Raw genomic sequence first — 17,367 nt, 5'->3', positions numbered from 1 at the left:
CCACGACTGGACCTAATGGTCAGGGGTCCCTTTACCTTTTACAACATCTAATAGAATAGTAGGTACCTATTACAACCATAGACCATCTCTAGTCACGTCCCTTCATATGAAGAATTCCCAGCTTGTCTTTCCTTGACATCCTAGATTTTCATTTAATTTTGCTGCATCTCCTTGGTTTGTGTTTCCTCCCCCTTTTGAGAAATGTTTGAGAAACACTCCACTAGACTGTAACTGCACATGAATGTATTCTGTTATGTTTTTATAGAATGTAATCAGGTTACTTGAAGAAAAGACTCTGATTTCTCCACCAGCTTCTTTGACACTAGTTCAGAGTATGCTTCTGCTGACTGACATAATGAAAACACAAGCAGGGGAGGATTCAGATAATCAGACGTCTAAAACTGATCAAATGGATGTATTAATTATGGCACACACAATTGTTGTCCAACAGGTGAGTGCATTCTGATGATTTAATGCTAGTTTAAATTTGTCATAGAGTTTACTGTCTTATTATGGTGTAAAGGTATAAACAAGTCCATGCAATATGGAAAGACCATGCTGAAGTTCTAGGGGTAAAAACAACAACTCCAGCTGTGTTTAGTGCCACACTATATGTGATATTAAATGTGAGGTGAGTGTTGGTTATTCAGTGGGATCAGAGGGAATTTTCAGTGTGAGAGGGAATTTCTTTCTTCCCTTGCTATAGTTCTGAGGAAAATCCCAATGAAGGATTTCCTCTTTCCCAATGAAAATATTAGATTCGTTAGGATGACAGCAGGGGAGAAATGAGTTAAATTTCTACACCATGCATGCACATTAGATACAAGATGCATTTAGTGCCAGGTGTAGCTTGGCTCTTAAAATGTGATCATGTAGGAAGCAATGTCAAATGCCATGGGGCAAAGAATGGAGTCAATTTTGACTCGGCTCCCTGGGATTTAATAGGCTCAGTTTAGATGAGAGAAGGCTACTATTGGTATGAATCCAACATTTTTGGATCCCAGCTGTTCCCTTCAGAATGCAGGCTTGCAGTCATTGCTCATCAGCTGATAGGCAGTGAGTTCAAGCCTGTTGGATTGGCTGTGTCACTGAGCTTCCAGTGGGAAAGCAGGCATGAAGTCACTGTCAGCTGATGGGTGATGACATCAAGCTTGCTGATCAGCGACACTTCAAAGCACCAGCCAGGATTCTTTGCAAGCCCTGTGAGGTCCCAACAATCTTCATTTCACGTCATTGTCCAGTTTGTCGCATAAGATTCTCCACCCTGACTTAAATCCGTATTCCTTTACTAGCTTGCAATGAACTGTCATAGACTGGCTGGATGCAGAAGAGTAGTGGGGGGCGCCAGCTGTGGAATCCCCAAGGGAAGAAGACTCAGAGCCAGGGGACTGGTGGTGGGATGGCAATGAGTGGTCAGGGGGGGAAGAGGGAGCAGACTGGGAGGAGGAGGTGTCGGAAGCTGAAGAGGTAACAGGGTTTAGAGAGCAGGAAGAGTCTGTGGCAGAGAGCAGTCCAGAATCAGAGGCAGAAGTGGGGGCTGAAGAGGAGGGGGGGCCAGGAAGCAGAGATGAGGCAGGCTGCTGAAGAAGCCAGGGGATCTCCCTCTCCTGGTGCAACCAGCTCCCCTCCCACCTGGTCTCCCAGAACCAGAAGAAGTATGAAGAGGGTGGAGCAAAGAAAGGCAAGACGATGAAGTCACAGATTGCTTGGGAGGAACCTGGTGGAGGAGGAGACGTAGGGAACTGTGGGAAGGTGGAGACCTTCAGTCCTCACAACTGCCTCTTTGGGGCACGATCTACTGGGGAGAGTTGCTGTGCTCACTAGGCCTGGCCTCCTTAGCTGTCTTTTTCTTTGAATAGTTAACTTCTCTGATGCTATGTGAGTTACTGCTGACCTGCTCCCGACACCCATTCCTGACATGAATGGAGCATTTGCTCCAGCAGCACAATCCTTAATAACTCTGAAATCTCTGAATGCAAAAGACCTAATAACAGTGACAATTGCAGGGATCTGTTTGTATAAGAGTAATTGGATTAGCAAATTTCCATTACTAAATCACACTTTTCAACAGTTATATATTTTGGGACAATTAATTGAAAAACCTACAGCTGATCCTACACTGACAACTCTACTGGAGCCTTTGAAAAACATATACCTGCCACATATCAGATTACTGGCAAAAGTCAAATTGAGAATTGGTAAGGAAATTTAAGTGTCCTACAAAACATTTTATTATTTATAAAGCACATCTGATATCCAGGTACTACAATATATTTCAGTTATGTTAATTACAACTTTAAATACATAAATATTTTTTGCTGGAATCTGTAATGGAAAGATACTAAAAATAGAAATTGTAAAGCAACAGTTTAAACTATAGTTATTGTTGGCTATACTCAAATAATGAGACTAGGTTAGGAATATATACAGTTCTGTTTTTGTTGGCTGTCACAGTTTAGTCTAGGACAGGTTTCCTCAACCTTGGCCCTCCAGATGTTTTTGGCCTACAACTTCCATGATCCCTAGCTAGCAGGACCAGTGGTCAGGGATCATGGGAATTGTAGTCTCAAAACATCTGGAAGGCCAAGGTTGAGGAAGCCTGGTCTAGGATGTTTAGGATTACTGCACTTCAAATGAGAAATTGTAGTAAGGTTTATTAGTTTGTTGTCATCTAAATATTGCACTTACTGTAACTTGCCTTTTTCAGCTGCCTTGCATATGCTCACATATAGAACTATAAATATATGTGCAGTCAATTTAGTGCTAATGTGAGATATCTCAAAATATTGAGATATATAGTGACATTCACAGCATGTTTAATTTTTGTTGCCAGCTACTCGGACATAATTTTTTGGCTCTTAATTTTTTTAAAAAGAAAAGGGAACGTATTTTATTTTTCACAATATTTGATTTTAGTTCTTCATTGGGTAAAACTTTCTTACAAGTATTTCTTGATTTCTGTTTCTTGATTTCTAGCACATACATTGACTCTAGAATTATCTTGCATGTCTAAACCACAATCTGAGTTCCAATGGGTAAAAGCTCTCCGGCATACAGAAACAGCACTGGACCTATGTGCTGCTTCAGTGAGACGAGAGTTTGATCTGGAAGCAGAACTTCTTTTTCGGAAAGGTAATCTGCAGCTCATATCCCCACAGTATTCCCATGCCTGTGTTGTATACATTGTACATAGGGGCCTCAGAGGGCATTATATTGTGTGTGTTTTTTAAAGAAAAAAACAACAGCCCCCCCCCCCCCCCGATATCTTCATGTGCCGCCTGGTTGCAAAACATTGCTATTGAGCATTTTCTGCATTAGCTTGTCTGATTAATTTGTGTGTCGCTTTTTTTTCTATTTAGGGAAGATAGAACGACAAATTGATTGTATGGGTGTTAATAAATCAACAGTAGCTGTTGAGAGTTTGCTGGATGCCATAAAGTTAAGTCTCGGTAGTTACCAAAATTTTGGGTAAGCAGCTGTTCAAATTCTTTTACCCGTGTGTTTTGAATTGGTGTTTTTATTGTCCTTTTCTGTCAGGGTAGTAAAATAAAGGCTAACAGATATCCTGCCCCCCTTACTTAGAAGCAAGGCCTCTTATTAATTTTACAAAATGTATATACCACTTGATTGTAAGGAAAAACCCTCAAAGTGGTTTCAGTACTTACCCCAAGTAAGGATGCCTAGGACGGATGCCCTTTTTCTACAGTGCAACTTGTGAATTGTGCTCTTATCCACCAGCTCTGATGCATATCTCTGGAGCCCTTATGTGTGTTGCTGAGCTGCGGTCTCAGAGAGGCATGTTTTTTTTAAAATTGTTGGTTAATGATAATAGAATCATAGAGTTGGAAGAGACCACAAGGGCCATCGAGTCCAACCCCCTGTGTGTCTGGATTTCCCACCAAACACACAGACAATTTCCCAACATAGCAGGGGGACATCTTGAAGTGCTCGGCATGCTATGTGCAAATCCTAAGGAAGGTTTATTCATGAACTAAATGGAATGTAAGGTTTCTTGGATGTAAGGGTGTTTACACACAGAGGCTTAAAGTGGATTTCATGCATCACAGGTGTGCATGTTTGTTTGTTTGTGTCATCCATGTGCCACTGTCCTCATCCAAGAAGCAGTCCTCACTTGCCCTCCATTTAATTTGGATTTTCCTAATCCACTGATAATGCAGTAAAGGGGGAAAAAATCCAATTTAAGATTGCATTTAGTGTTGTGTGGATACATTGAAGTGCATTGTGTGGGTGTTTCCCCTGCATTGTGGTGACATGCAAAATGTCATGCCCCGGCTTCCATTTGCTTGTTGCCAGAGCACAACCTAGCCACTTTGTTTCTATAATGATTTGTGTAAAGTTATGTTACAAGCTTTGTGGGCTTGTTTGTTTGCTTTGCAGATTGATAAGAAAGTCATACATGGAGGTAGCATTGCTTTATTTTTATTTAATTACAAACAAGGAGGAATCTCCAACTTCTGGTTCACTGAAGGGAAGAACATTTAAACCAAGGGTATGTACCATTTGTCTTCGACTAAAGGCATGTGCATACAGTAGCTTTAGTTCACAAAAAAATCCCTGAACATGGCCACTGACAGCGCTCTAACCATATCAAAGTAAGTCCTATTGAATTTAATGAGGCTTGTTCCCAGGTAAGTGGGGATAGATCAAGCTTTGTCTCTTGCATGAATTTGTCAAACCTTTATTCCCAATGAACTATGACAGCTATGTTGACCCCTGCAATCTCTTGTTTGTCTTGTGGAGTTTAGCAATCAGATCTATTGAATCACTACATCCAAACCCCAATGAAGAACTTGTGTAATTATACTAGTCCTTTATTATAACAACTGTTTCCTAATTGTGGTAAAAAACAGTCTCAAAAACAATGAAAGACTGTTTAAATTCCTGAACACTGAAGGACCTCTCCTGTTTTGGACCCCCAGCAATTTTCCATGAATTAAGCAACTAAGTCAAATGTTTCAGCTTTGATTCTCTGTAGCTATTCACAGAATTTAGAAGTGTTGTAGTTTTATCATATTATATATGGGAACAACAACCTTTGTTTTTTGTCTTCATTCATTTTAGCCTTCTTGTTGTCATGTTTTTCTGAACAAAGAAACTGATACCGTCTTCTTTGAGCATATATCACTCCTATCTCCCCTTTTTTCTCACTGTCACCACAAAAGAAATAACTGGATTATAAAGTACTGTAATACTTCTATTCTGCAGGTGCACATATTTAGACCTGGCATGCCATTTACTCTACCTGCTTGTCTTTTTTTTAATGCACAAATTTTAAGGGGCCAAGTGTATTAGAGGAAATGCCAGGAGGTGTAGCTTTTCATGCAAACAGAAATTCCCTCTTCTTCACAATTACTAATGATGCAGGAGTTGTGTCCTCTTTTGCATGTGGCTGCTGTACCAAGTTTATACCTCCAAAACAAGCCATCAGAATAGCTATTTCAGTCAAGATAGAGAGACTGCAGTTTAAGATCTTATATCAACTTGCCTGGGAGTAATTCCCATTGCACTCCTTGGGGTTTACTTTGGAGTCAACATGCATAGGACAGCACCAGAAAGAAATAAGAATTATTTTTTCTTCATGACGTTCCAGAAGTTTTTACAGTATATTGTGTTATTTAAAAATGCTTTCCCATAATATATTGATTCCCTCCCCCCCCCAAAAAAAACCCCTAAATTTGAACTTGTGTTAAATTTAGGCTGTCAGCAGACATCGTGTTAGTTCGGAAGAAATTACAGCCCTGGAAATGTACAGGGTGCAGGCCTGGATTGCAATACGAGCTGCTGCACAGGTTTGGGGCTTTATTTTTGTAATCTTACTTATAGTTCTTTAATAATTATTAATTTGACCTACAGGGAAAAAACCAAACATTCTACAGTTTACATTATAGGAAGGAGGAACGATAGGGTGATGATGGCAACACTTAACAATTTTCAGTGTAATCCTCTGTTCTTTCAATATTAGTCAAGATCTTTTGTATTTTTGGGAAATGGCAAAAACTTGAGCAAGAGCAACAATTAATTTCAGTAATATGACCATTAATGCTGATTTCAAATTGTAATTATAAATGAGTGATTTTTAAGTATCTCATGGCTCCCTGGGAGGGAGGATAAATGTGACCGAGTTCAGTTTAAATGTGGATCTCCTTAACTCATAGTGATTCCCCAAAATTTGCACTTTTCTGAATTTTGAAATGCAGTTCTGCAGCCAAGCAATGAGTAGAAAAACGCACATACTAAGGTAAAGTGCATATAAAAATCAATTTATTCATGAAAATAACAGGGAACCTAGAAGCAGTTATTTCCCATACCTAGAATGTCATAAGACTCTGGTGGTAATGGAAATGGTCGTTAGCAGATTAATACACTGTATGGACCTAGATTGAGAGGTTTTTATTCTTGTGCAAATGCACCAAGGAGGTTAAAGGCAGTAAAGGAGGAACAAAATCACCCTACTGTTGCATTGCTTGCTTTTGGTTAAGTCCCTTATATGTATGCACGTCTGTCTATCATGTAGTTTGGCACCTGTGCAATGTAGGTAGATAGGTCTGATTCGAAATTGCTTGTATAATAATTAAATTATCAGTGACAGTGATACAGCGTAAGTCAAAATAACACAGAACATTTCTACAGCCATTTATATTATATATATAATATATATATAGTGTATTTTATTTTACTGCTAATTTTCTGATTTACAGTTTTTAAAAGCTACTACATATTACAATGAGTTAAATCTGATCAAATACATCTTGATTCTAGGTCAGTGAAGCTATTCTGACTTCACAGCAATTAATTGGAAAGAAGCCTGTTAAATTGTATCACAATGAGACAGAGAGCTCAAGAAAACATGCCGGAATTTGCTCTGCTGGACCTCAGTTCTTCCTACAAGGACTTTTTGTCTGGTATTTGTCTGTTAGCCTTGTGTTATTCTACAGAATGTATGTTACTGAGTGACTGAAAAAAGCCATACGAAGATGGCAAATTTGGCAGGTGTATTTTTAAAATATCTACTTTCACATATACCACAAGAACAGCACCTGCACAAAAAGGGATCACCATACTCCATAAGACATTAAGTACGAGTTTTCATACAAAAAAGTGAGGTACAAATGCCAAAATAAATAGCAGAACTGTTTTTCTCTCTCCCTGTAGATGAGCACACAGGCATCACACCAGGCTGCTGCAAAATGTCTCTCCAACCTGCTCCCTCTGTTCAATCAGGGACCAAGCAGAGGAGGCAGGCTGGATAGTAATATGGGAGACAGTGTCCCAGAATGGGCAGGTGTGTTTCCTGTGTGCATGCTATGTGGCAACATGGTACTGTTAAGCCAAGCGATAGTCAATAAGCTCACCACCCGTATCTCAGGTTGTGAGGTATAGAGTACTATGTGGCAGTGAAATGTCAAGGTGTGTAATGTGTAAACCAGTGCCTATCTAAAGATAGTATGCACTAGCTACCAGCTACTTCTGAGTGCTTTTGTGCCTTTTTTGGCACAGCGTCCTGTGCCCTAATCTGTGATTGATCAGTTCATAAATTTTAGCTCTATTTCTGGTTTCAGCTGCAGTTAGGAGGAGGAATAAAATAATCACAGTATAGGGGTTGAAATGAACACACAGCTGAGCAGAATTTGACACAGAGAGCATGATCAAACAAGTGTCTGTTCCAAGACATGTGCAGAGTGGATTAAAGCATTCATCTGAAACATAGTTTACCAAATCACTTATTACAAGGGAAAGCAAAAAGTTCTCAGGGTCATTAGCCAATGGAAGAAAATTAATTAGGGGTTTCATTACGTTTTGATGCATTCCTACAGGTAATAAACTGGCCCATACAAATCCCTCATTGGTTTAGGAGTGCTATTACATGGCACACTGTAGTAATTAATTGATCATCAAACTTCAGAAAAGATCTAAAGTACAATGGGTAGATAATATAAATAAAACAAAGCAAATGAGAAATTTTCCAATTTTCAACAGGTTTAAAATATGGGATTGTTATAAAAGGCTGCTAAGACCAAATATTTCACCACTTAAAATTGGTATTTGACTTTGAAATAGATATTGATCATGGTGTTAAAATGTGAAGGGAAACCAGACCCCCCCCCACATATCTTTGTATTGAAGTATTTAGAGGATTCTTTCCTCCGTGCACACTGATTGCACTGTTATTAATTAAGTAATAATCAACAGTAAACCCACAATAACTAGAAATGTCTTGATGGGGCTCCATTGTCTTACTTACAGTTGGTTTCAGTTTATTTTATGCTAAACTGTGCACAATGTGGAACTTAAAAAACAGCAACTAATTGGTGTCAGTTTTTTTGTGTATATTATTCAGAACTAGAATTGTGTAACATGTATTTTGCTTTCCAGAAGGATATGACGTTTGCTACAAAGTTCCCGTGATGACTTTGCCGCATGAAGATAAAGCAGAAAGTGATGGAGCTGAAAGTGCTCCTCTTGAAGACGTTCAGTGCAAATTGAAGATACCCTGGGTCCATGTAATTCGCTACAATACTTACTTAACCAGACACTTGAACTTGAGCCCCATGCTTGGTAGGAAGTATTTCTTTTTAGAAAGTCTATTGTCTTAGTGTGCTGTGCACAGACAACTGTTTTTCTGGAATTATTTCCGTATTGCTTTTATCATAGTATTTTTTTAAAAAATATATATTTTATTGAAAATTTTCAGTGGAGTAATAAAGTGAAAGAAAAAGACACTTACAATACAATGCAATATGTAGCTATATAAGTAATACTATTATTCCAATGAGTGTACAATTGCTTTTACCTTAGTATTGACTATCACCCTCCATCTGTGTCTTGAATATTATTCAGTATAATGGTGGGAGGGGCATCTCGGTCTACCCCTGATGTAGACACTACTGAACTAGGTGGACCAATGGTCTCAATCAGGGTAAGGCAGCTTCTTATGTTCCTATAAGAAAAAGTAGGCCTTGGTCCCACCCCAAACATGAGTATTCTTAAAATGCCTGGAGCATGGAACAGTTCCCTGATTAAAGGTCCCAGAAAGCCTGGTGTCTAGCCTGCCAGTAACCATATTAATTTCGTAACAGATCTATATGACAGACTTGTTCACTGGAGTTAGTTAATACGAACTAGTGATATCTGAAATGGCCTGGTTCAGAAAACAAGAAATGGTAGTAGCGGTGGTGGTTGCTGCATATAACAGTATGGATTTTTGAGACATACAGAAATGAACAATGGCTTGCTTGTTTGACATCATTTGGTCCACAGCTTAAGAAAGAAAATGATGCAGAGTGGAGAAATGATTATTGCAGAGAGATAAAAATGATACTACGAATAAGATCATGATTCGTTTGTTTAGTGTTTATAATGTGTGCGTATTATGAATTGGAGTAGAAATAGTCATGAATTATCTTCTCGTCACAGCTGTTCCAAAAGCAGGTGCGGGCTTATTTGCTAAAGAAGATGTGCTGTTCACTTCAGTGTTTGACACAACAGTTACCCTGCGCTTAGCAGAATTGCATTCATTCTTAAAAATCTATCTGCTTATATATTCTGGCTGCTGCCTTCAAGAACCTCCGAAACAGCTATATGGTTTTGAAAAACCTTGCTATAGTATGACCGTGCTTGGAAAGGTAATTTGTTAATAGTACTCAAAATTTATTTTTAAGCATTTACTTTCTGTATTTATGGCCCCTTCCTACAAAATATTAAAGGCGTCTTACAATCAAAATAATACAGAATAATAAAAACGACAAGTGATTACCAACATTGCTGATACTCAGAACAGGCCCATTCATTTAACTACCATGAGGAAAGCTCTTCAGAAATCAGACATATTGTGGAATTTTTGCTTGGCTTCTTCTGAGTAAACAAATGTGTATGGTTTTTCAAATAAGTTTTATATTGTGGGGGGGGGGGAACTTGAACAAAGATAAACTTATGCTTAATTATTATAATTTTAGTCACTCTCAGGAGCACTGTTACCAAAAAGACAAAAATCATGGAAATTACCTGCCAGCCTTGCTTGTAGCTCTGAGATGGACATTCATTCAGACAACAAGGCAACCAGTACTCCCATCAGGGAACTCTGTGTGCAGTGGTACCTTCCATCTTTGGAAAGGTCATTGAAAGAAGGGGAAACTATGGTAAGATTACAAAATTGGTGCTCTCTTTGAACATAAAGCATGAACTCTTTACATGGAGTAAAGTAAGGCTGTGGGTTGTGCCTGATGCTGCATTCCTTTCTAATTAAATCAAACACTGATTGATTTAGAATAAAAATACAAAAAAAAGGCTAAACCAATTTAAGTAAATGTGGGATTCTTTAATTTATCTCATTCCCTTGGTTAAGGATTGGTCTCCTGCTGAATTAGTTATATAGTAAACCCAACCCAAGAAAATACTTCTAGCAGACTGTTAAAGTAAATCAAACTCTTCACACTCTCACAAGGATCCAAAGGCCTATGTAGAAAGGTGTGTCTTAAGCAACCTACAGAACTAAAGTAGAGAAGATGTTTGATGCAGGGGGCTTCATAAGTTAGATAAGATTTTCTACATTCTGTTATTCAGCCAGAAGTATAGTAAAGCAATCTGCTGGGTGGAGAATTGGGTACCAATTCTACAAATACATTTTCTTTAATTTTTAGCTTACAAACATATATTGTGTCCATCTATGGACTAATTTAAATGGCATTTCTACAAGGATAATAAACATCTAGTCAAGGTGTTATTTCTATACCTATTTCTATTATATATCTTTCCTTCCTTTGTGTAGGTTTTGTTTGTCTATGCTTATAATACAAAAGCAGTCAAAATTACCAACATCAAGTCTTTCAATTCAGCCAATGTGTATTGTGGTTATTTGTGGATCCCACTGAACAGGTAACTTAATGTATTAATTTTGCTGCATGTTATATTGTATGTGAAAGAACATGTTTTTGTGCATGCTCTGGGTAGTTTGTGTTAAAAGTATTGACTTCCACTTATTCTCCTCCAAAACCTTCCCCTTCTCCTTTTATTCTCCTGCTTCTGAGAAGTTCAGTGAGCAAGAGGTCCAGTCCATGCCTTCTGGATTGTTTGTCACCAGCTCCCCCCCCCATTTCTGTCAACCAGTGCCATACAAAAACACTGCTGTAATTATGCATAAAGGGAAGCAAAGAAAACCATCTTAGTAAAGAAATTATTTTTATTACCCAAGGAAGTATATTTTACTTTGTACCTATACAGTACAGTTGTGTACCTTGGGTTACAGACGCTTCAGGTTACAGACTCCGCTAACCCAGAAGTAGTACCTCAGGTTAAGAACTTTGCTTCAGGATGAGAACAGAAATCGTGCTCCAGCAGCGTGGCAGCAGCAGGAGGCCCCATTAGTTAAAGTGGTACCTCAGGTTAAGAACAGTTTCAGGTTAAGAACGGACCTCCGGAACGAATTAAGTTCTTAACCCGAGGTACCACTGTATTGATAGTGCAATTGTATTGTGTTAACATTTTTTTTCTTTTTTTTTAGTGTTATTGCTGTACGTGAAAAGCTGTCTGATCTTAAGCTACAAATTGAAATGTTAATGCAAACTGTGAAGACTTCTCAGTTAGAAAGTGAAACAGAGAGACATTCAAGTTCAGTGAAAACTGTGGCAAAGGTGCCACTTGATGAAAAAACCAAGGTATATAAAAATTGATAATTCAGGAAGCACTCCTACAACAATCAATGAGTGTGGCATTTATTTGTATTTTGTGATGCTGTGAAGTTATGAAGAGTAATTGCACATGGCAATTGCTAAACTAATGATTGTTAGAAAGCAACGTAGTTGCTGAAAACTACTTCAAAAGAGGTTGCTCCTAAGATGCTTGCCCTATTCAGAGTAAAATTACATGTAACATTAAAGGCATGCCTGCCTCACATGCTTTGGATTACCCATATTTTTTCTTTATAAAAAGCATCTGTCTGCTCCCTGATCTGGATAAGAACTGTGATGTGGGGAGGGGACAGTCTGACTGTCTTCCAGAGGGCATTCCACATCCTTTGGGATGGTGCCTCCTTCTGGAACTTCTACTCATTTTCTTATCCGATGGATCCTTATTTCATTAGAAGCCTTTGGTGATATACTTTGGACACATCCACACCAAATATTTTAAGCACATGGCTTTCCCCAGCAAATCCTGGGAACTGTAGTTAAGGATGCTGGGAACTGTAGCTCTGTGGGCTCTTTGAAAAGCCAAGCATACAGTGCCTACCAGATCACTCCTGTCTGCATGCTTGTTGTGTTGAAATGGTAAAAGAACACTTAAAGGTTAGTGAGGCAGAACTTACCTTTGCAGAATGCTGATCCTCTAGACATTATTGGGATAGCACCTCCCACTGGAACTCATAGGCAGAGCCAAACAATCTGCCATTGTCAGATCAGTTCCTGGTGCAACTAGACTTTTCCATGACCCTTTCCCTCCGCAGGAGCTTATGGGAAATGGTTTTTAATTTTTTTGTCAGCCATAATTCTTAGACTTTTTGTTAGCAAAACCATATTCAGTTTTGTTTAAAAAAAATCAAGAGAGACAAGTCTAGAAATTTCCTTGTGATCTGTTTGCGATAACATCAGTGGAGTGAAGTGTTGCCAGTACAGTTGCTGCATGATGAATGCCAAGGAAAAAGTAGACATTTATTTTCAAAGTAGGAGACATTTATCATGTGACACTTTTTCTTCAATATCTATTTTAATAAATGATTAATGATGCATGTGGTGGCATTTTACCTGATGGATATTGTGACAGCACAGACAACAAGTCACTGCTTTCATTATTGAAAAGCTGTTTTTTGAGTAGCTTGGATAACAAATATTTCAACCAATCATATAGTGTAGTAGGTCTAAATGGCAGATAGCACTACTTTTAAAGGACCATTTTGGTTTTTTATGGAGTGTCACACATATTTTCACCCATAACTAAATAATCCTAGTACTGTATCTGAATAGGATGCACTAAGAATTTGGCTGGTGATTTGACACTGAAGCAGTGTAACCATAGGGCTCTTCAGACTGTGTTCCAGTCAACTATGTCCATGCAAATATTTGGGACTGAGTTGCCAGATTATATATACAATCCTTTACATATAAGTTGATGATTCTACAGCAACATTTAGATTTCACAGTCTAACTTGCATTTTGCCATAATTTGGATCTGGCCAGTGACCCATGTAGTCCAACATCCTTGTCTTACAATACCTATTGTATGCCCATAGGAATCCTGGAAGCAGGGCCTGAGCACAACAGCACTATTGGGCCTTTGCCTAATTAAACCTTCTGTGGCCTTTTAAACAGTTTCTGTGGGGTTATTGTTTGGGAGAGCAACTATACCATGCTCCCTGGCATGAATTGATGGCAGTGGAGCATGAGGTTTGCAGTTTGCCTTCCAATTCAGTTCAGGGGGCAGAGAATAATCACAGACTTTTGCTCTTCAGCTGAAAATGATTTCACTCAGCATGGTGAGGAGCACCATTTATAGCAAAATATGGGCCCTGCCAGGCCTCTCCTGGTTTGTTTCTGTTATTCTGCTTGAAAAGAGGAAAGTTTGCTTCCCCGTCTAGGTTTTTCTGCTGTTCCTGTTGAATACTTAAAACGTCCTTGAGGTTTTTTTCAACTATTCAAAAGGACACCAGATAAACCCAGTGGTTTTCAACATTAGCCTTGCATGATGGTGACTGTGTTTTGTACATAATTACAGTTTATAAAAAAATAAGAATGTACCAAATATAATCGATTAAATGCATACAATATAATAATATTTATATTCCCCCATTTGCTACAATTAGGAAATGGTCAAGCAGTGTTTCTCTGAAATAAGAGCCTTGTTGTCTGTTGACCCGCATGAGCCACCACCACTCACAGAGGTATGTTGTTCAGATTTTTAAAAAACTTTTTTCCAAATGCAAACCTCTTCCACATACTTTTTTCCACTGGTATCAGTTTTTATGAATACATATGGTCACATTCAAATTCAGTTTGCTTCTGCCTTTGTTCGGTGCAGCCAGATCACCATTTGCTCCCATTCTTTGCTCTCTCCTCAGGTCTTTTTATATAGTTACATTGTCTTGTCCCTTCTTACCTTGTCCCCCCCCCCCCTTGTTACTTGCTCCCTCTGCTCTGCTGGTCCATGAGCCCTTTCTCATTTCTTTCTCTCTTCATCTTTTCCTGCTAAAATTCAGAGCCTTCCCTAGGTGGGAAGTAGATAGCCGGGAAAGACTAGGTGGCAATTTTTATTACTTTTGTTTTCTGCACTGGGGTGGGAGATTGCAGGGAAGCCCCTTTCTCTACTGCTAAGGCACATGCTGCCTCAGATTGCTTCACTTTTTCTTCCTCTTGAACAGCTACCACCCTTGGCCATTTTTTATCCCTCCGGCTCACCTGAGAGTCAGTGTATTGCATCACACTTTGCATGCACATGGCACAATGCTCTCAATGGTGGATTTCATGCCTCCTTCAGCCTCCTTTGTGCCTTTTCACCCCACTGGCCACAAAGCCTCATCTAAATGGCACCTTTTGGACTCCACAATGGAGGAGAGCCTCCAGTAAAAACCGCAAGTCCCCGCAACAGCATGACTTATCCAAGGAGACTAGAAGAGTTCGATATATGAGAGAAACTACAGCCTCAGATCCCAATCAGGATAGGGGGCCCATTGGACATGTATGTTCGGAGTATAGAGCAGGCACAAGTCCTTAGTCCCTCAGTGTTTTTTTCTCTTGAAAAGTGGTTGCTGGTACTCACCATGAAATTGTTACAGTAAGTGCCACACTTTTTAACAAAAAAAAAAAAAAAAAAAAAAAGAGGTGCTGGTACTATGTACCCTTGAGTACCCCCTGGAAAAATGCACTGGTCTCCTCTCATTCCTCAGAATGAATTAAATTCAATGTGACTTGCTCTAACTGAAGTTTATATAGGATTTCAGCTTAATTCTATTAAGATTTTTTGGTTTATTCCATATTTGTGCTTTCTCTTTTGCAGATCCCATTTGACATCACTTTACCATCAATAAAGAATTTAAGGAAATTATTTGAGCCAGCTAATGGGTGTGTGATAATTGCTGGAAATGTTTTCAACTGGATAGTGTCTTTGCTTGCTTGAGTAAACATTGGGGAGTAACTTTGTTATTCATTCAACCTATGCAGAGTTGACAGTTTATAGAGTAATATGCTGTCATACTGAAGCCAGTTGTAAATTCCCTATTCCATGAGACAAAGAATTGGTCTCTATTCTCCTCTGGAATTGATAAAATATTTGAGGCAGTTGTAATAAACATACATTTGGTGTTGTTCTTTTTGACTTCTAAGTAGTAGTTTTCTATGTTCAGAATTAATTTACTATGTAAACTTTTTGTTTTAAATATTTTAAACTTTACACTCCACAAACTGATTTCTGTTTCATTTTTGTTGTTCTTCTAATAGAAAATTAAGGGTTTTTTTGCTTCTGTATTTTTCCAGGCTTTATATCCTCTCCATAGTTGGAGCAGTTAGTATCCCTTCTCTTAAAGCTACCTAGTAAGTTAAATGTAGGTTTTTACATTTGTCTTAACTGCTTAGAAGTAATATTATTGAACCAGAAATGATTTTCTTACATGTACTTCTGGGATTTGAAGACATTTTTTCAGTGAATGTCTGCCTTTCAGTAGAGGTTGTTGCTTTTCAAATTTTGCAGGTTTCCATGATGGACAGCAGTTGGTTGTTATTCATTAATGTTCGGGCGCTACTTATATAATGCAAGCTTTACTCTGGCTATTGGGGTTTGGTCCAGGTGTATCTATCAACTCCCCTCCCCCTTGTAATTCAGTAGTACATCCAACTATCAATTAAAGTCTAAACTAACCAACATGCTAGTCCTAAATGCTTTACTTGTTTTCAAATACCAGTGGTTCCATTGTAGGTATTGCTAATGTTTAAAAATACTGAATACAAAGATATTAAAAATTATTTTAAAATCATGCTTGTATTTTAGCTTGTCACTTTTGATAGTATTTATTTTGTAAGTTATAAATGGTCTCCACAGTCCTTTCTCTCGTGTGCTGTAGACGGATATTACAGATCTTGGCATGCAGGCTTGCTGGAGTAGGCAACTTTTCCCCAAAGCACTAAATTCCCTCATGTGAAAGTGATCAGGAGATGCATGCTTGAAGTGGGCAAGGCAAAAACACACTCCCTCCCATTCAAATACACTCACAGCTCTCTCTCTAAACACACACACACACTTTCCCCCTTTCTCACCTTGTCTTCCTGTGCGTAGGGAAGTAACAAAGTTAACTGGTGACGTAGGAAGAAATCTGTTCCGTCATGGCCAATTCGCTGCAGAATGAGACATGTGAGGGGGTGTGACCTAGTGGGGAGCATGGCTTAAGGAGAGTGCCCGGAGCTGGGTTAAGAAGTTTAGTAGGCCAGATAAAGTCAATGGACTGGAGTTTTCCATCCTTACTGCAGCAGTGGCTGCACAGGGAAGAAAATGACATATCCAGCCTATATACACTCAGCACAGCTGTTGGGGAGGGTGGTAAGAATGTATAAGGACTCCCTCAATCCTAAATCTCCTTTTCTCATAATACATACTAGAACCTTCATCCAGTGAAGCTGAATATTGGAAGATTCAGAGTAGATGAATAGATAGTGAACTATCAACCCAAATACCTAAGAACAAGTAGCAAGGGGCTTAATTCTCTCTCTCTCTAGTTAAAAGATGAATGAAATTCCCTCATCCTTTTTCTGGTGCTCTCCAAGAATACCTCCAGCAAAAGGGAAGAAAAGCATTGCATATTTGGTTCAAAGATAAAAAGCACAGCAGAATAAAGATCCACTGCCCTTTTTGAGAAGGATTTTCCAAGAGATGTTTATGTATCATAAGCAAAAAGGCACAAGCTCATTTTTAAAGCACTTTGAAGTTCTGCTTGAGGCATAGTAGGCATCTTAATTAAAATGAGTAACACAGTTTGAAAACCAGATTAAAGGATATATTAGTAATTAAATTAAAATCTGTTTTAGAATCACTGTCTTTGCACAACAATCCACATGGTACCTGTCATGGCAATTAAAATAAACATTTAATACGACACTTGCCACATTTTTAAATAGCTTATGCTTTTAAGATATTTCTAATAAAGTAAGAATTTTCAACACCTCTTAACACAGCTGAAAAATAGTAAGGATGAGATTTTGATACTGCTGTAACCATAGCAACTGAAGCAAACATCATAGCAAACATCTGAGATTAAGAATTTGTTTCAAGTTCTAGAAGGATACACTGAAAAAATTACTACTCTAAGGAAGTTGGAGAAAAGCAAGTTCTTATGCAACAATTCAATAAAATAAATTGTATTTCTGAAACTAAATA

The 17,367-nt window shown here is 38.5% G+C and overlaps 1 protein-coding gene across 1 annotated transcript in view; it reads left to right on the top strand.

The window, feature by feature from the left end:
* Window positions 1-15,973, top strand: part of CFAP54 (cilia and flagella associated protein 54) — a 115,394-nt gene extending 99,421 nt beyond the window's left edge. Inside the window, 15 exon segments of the mRNA XM_080971994.1 lie at window positions 266-451; window positions 2,072-2,198; window positions 2,977-3,132; window positions 3,360-3,468; window positions 4,399-4,510; window positions 5,718-5,810; window positions 6,781-6,843; window positions 6,845-6,923; window positions 8,395-8,577; window positions 9,436-9,644; window positions 9,975-10,157; window positions 10,787-10,893; window positions 11,519-11,672; window positions 13,811-13,888; window positions 15,001-15,973. Of these exon segments, the coding sequence (XP_080828120.1) occupies window positions 266-451; window positions 2,072-2,198; window positions 2,977-3,132; window positions 3,360-3,468; window positions 4,399-4,510; window positions 5,718-5,810; window positions 6,781-6,843; window positions 6,845-6,923; window positions 8,395-8,577; window positions 9,436-9,644; window positions 9,975-10,157; window positions 10,787-10,893; window positions 11,519-11,672; window positions 13,811-13,888; window positions 15,001-15,120 (1,959 nt within the window). The 3' untranslated portion in view covers window positions 15,121-15,973.
* Window positions 15,974-17,367: the final 1,394 nt, after the last annotated feature.

Source organism: Podarcis pityusensis, assembly GCF_964106645.2.
Source record: "Podarcis pityusensis genome assembly, chromosome: 10".
In the NCBI taxonomy this organism is placed as follows: domain Eukaryota; kingdom Metazoa; phylum Chordata; class Lepidosauria; order Squamata; family Lacertidae; genus Podarcis; species Podarcis pityusensis.
This window is presented reverse-complemented; position numbering and strand designations above follow the sequence as displayed.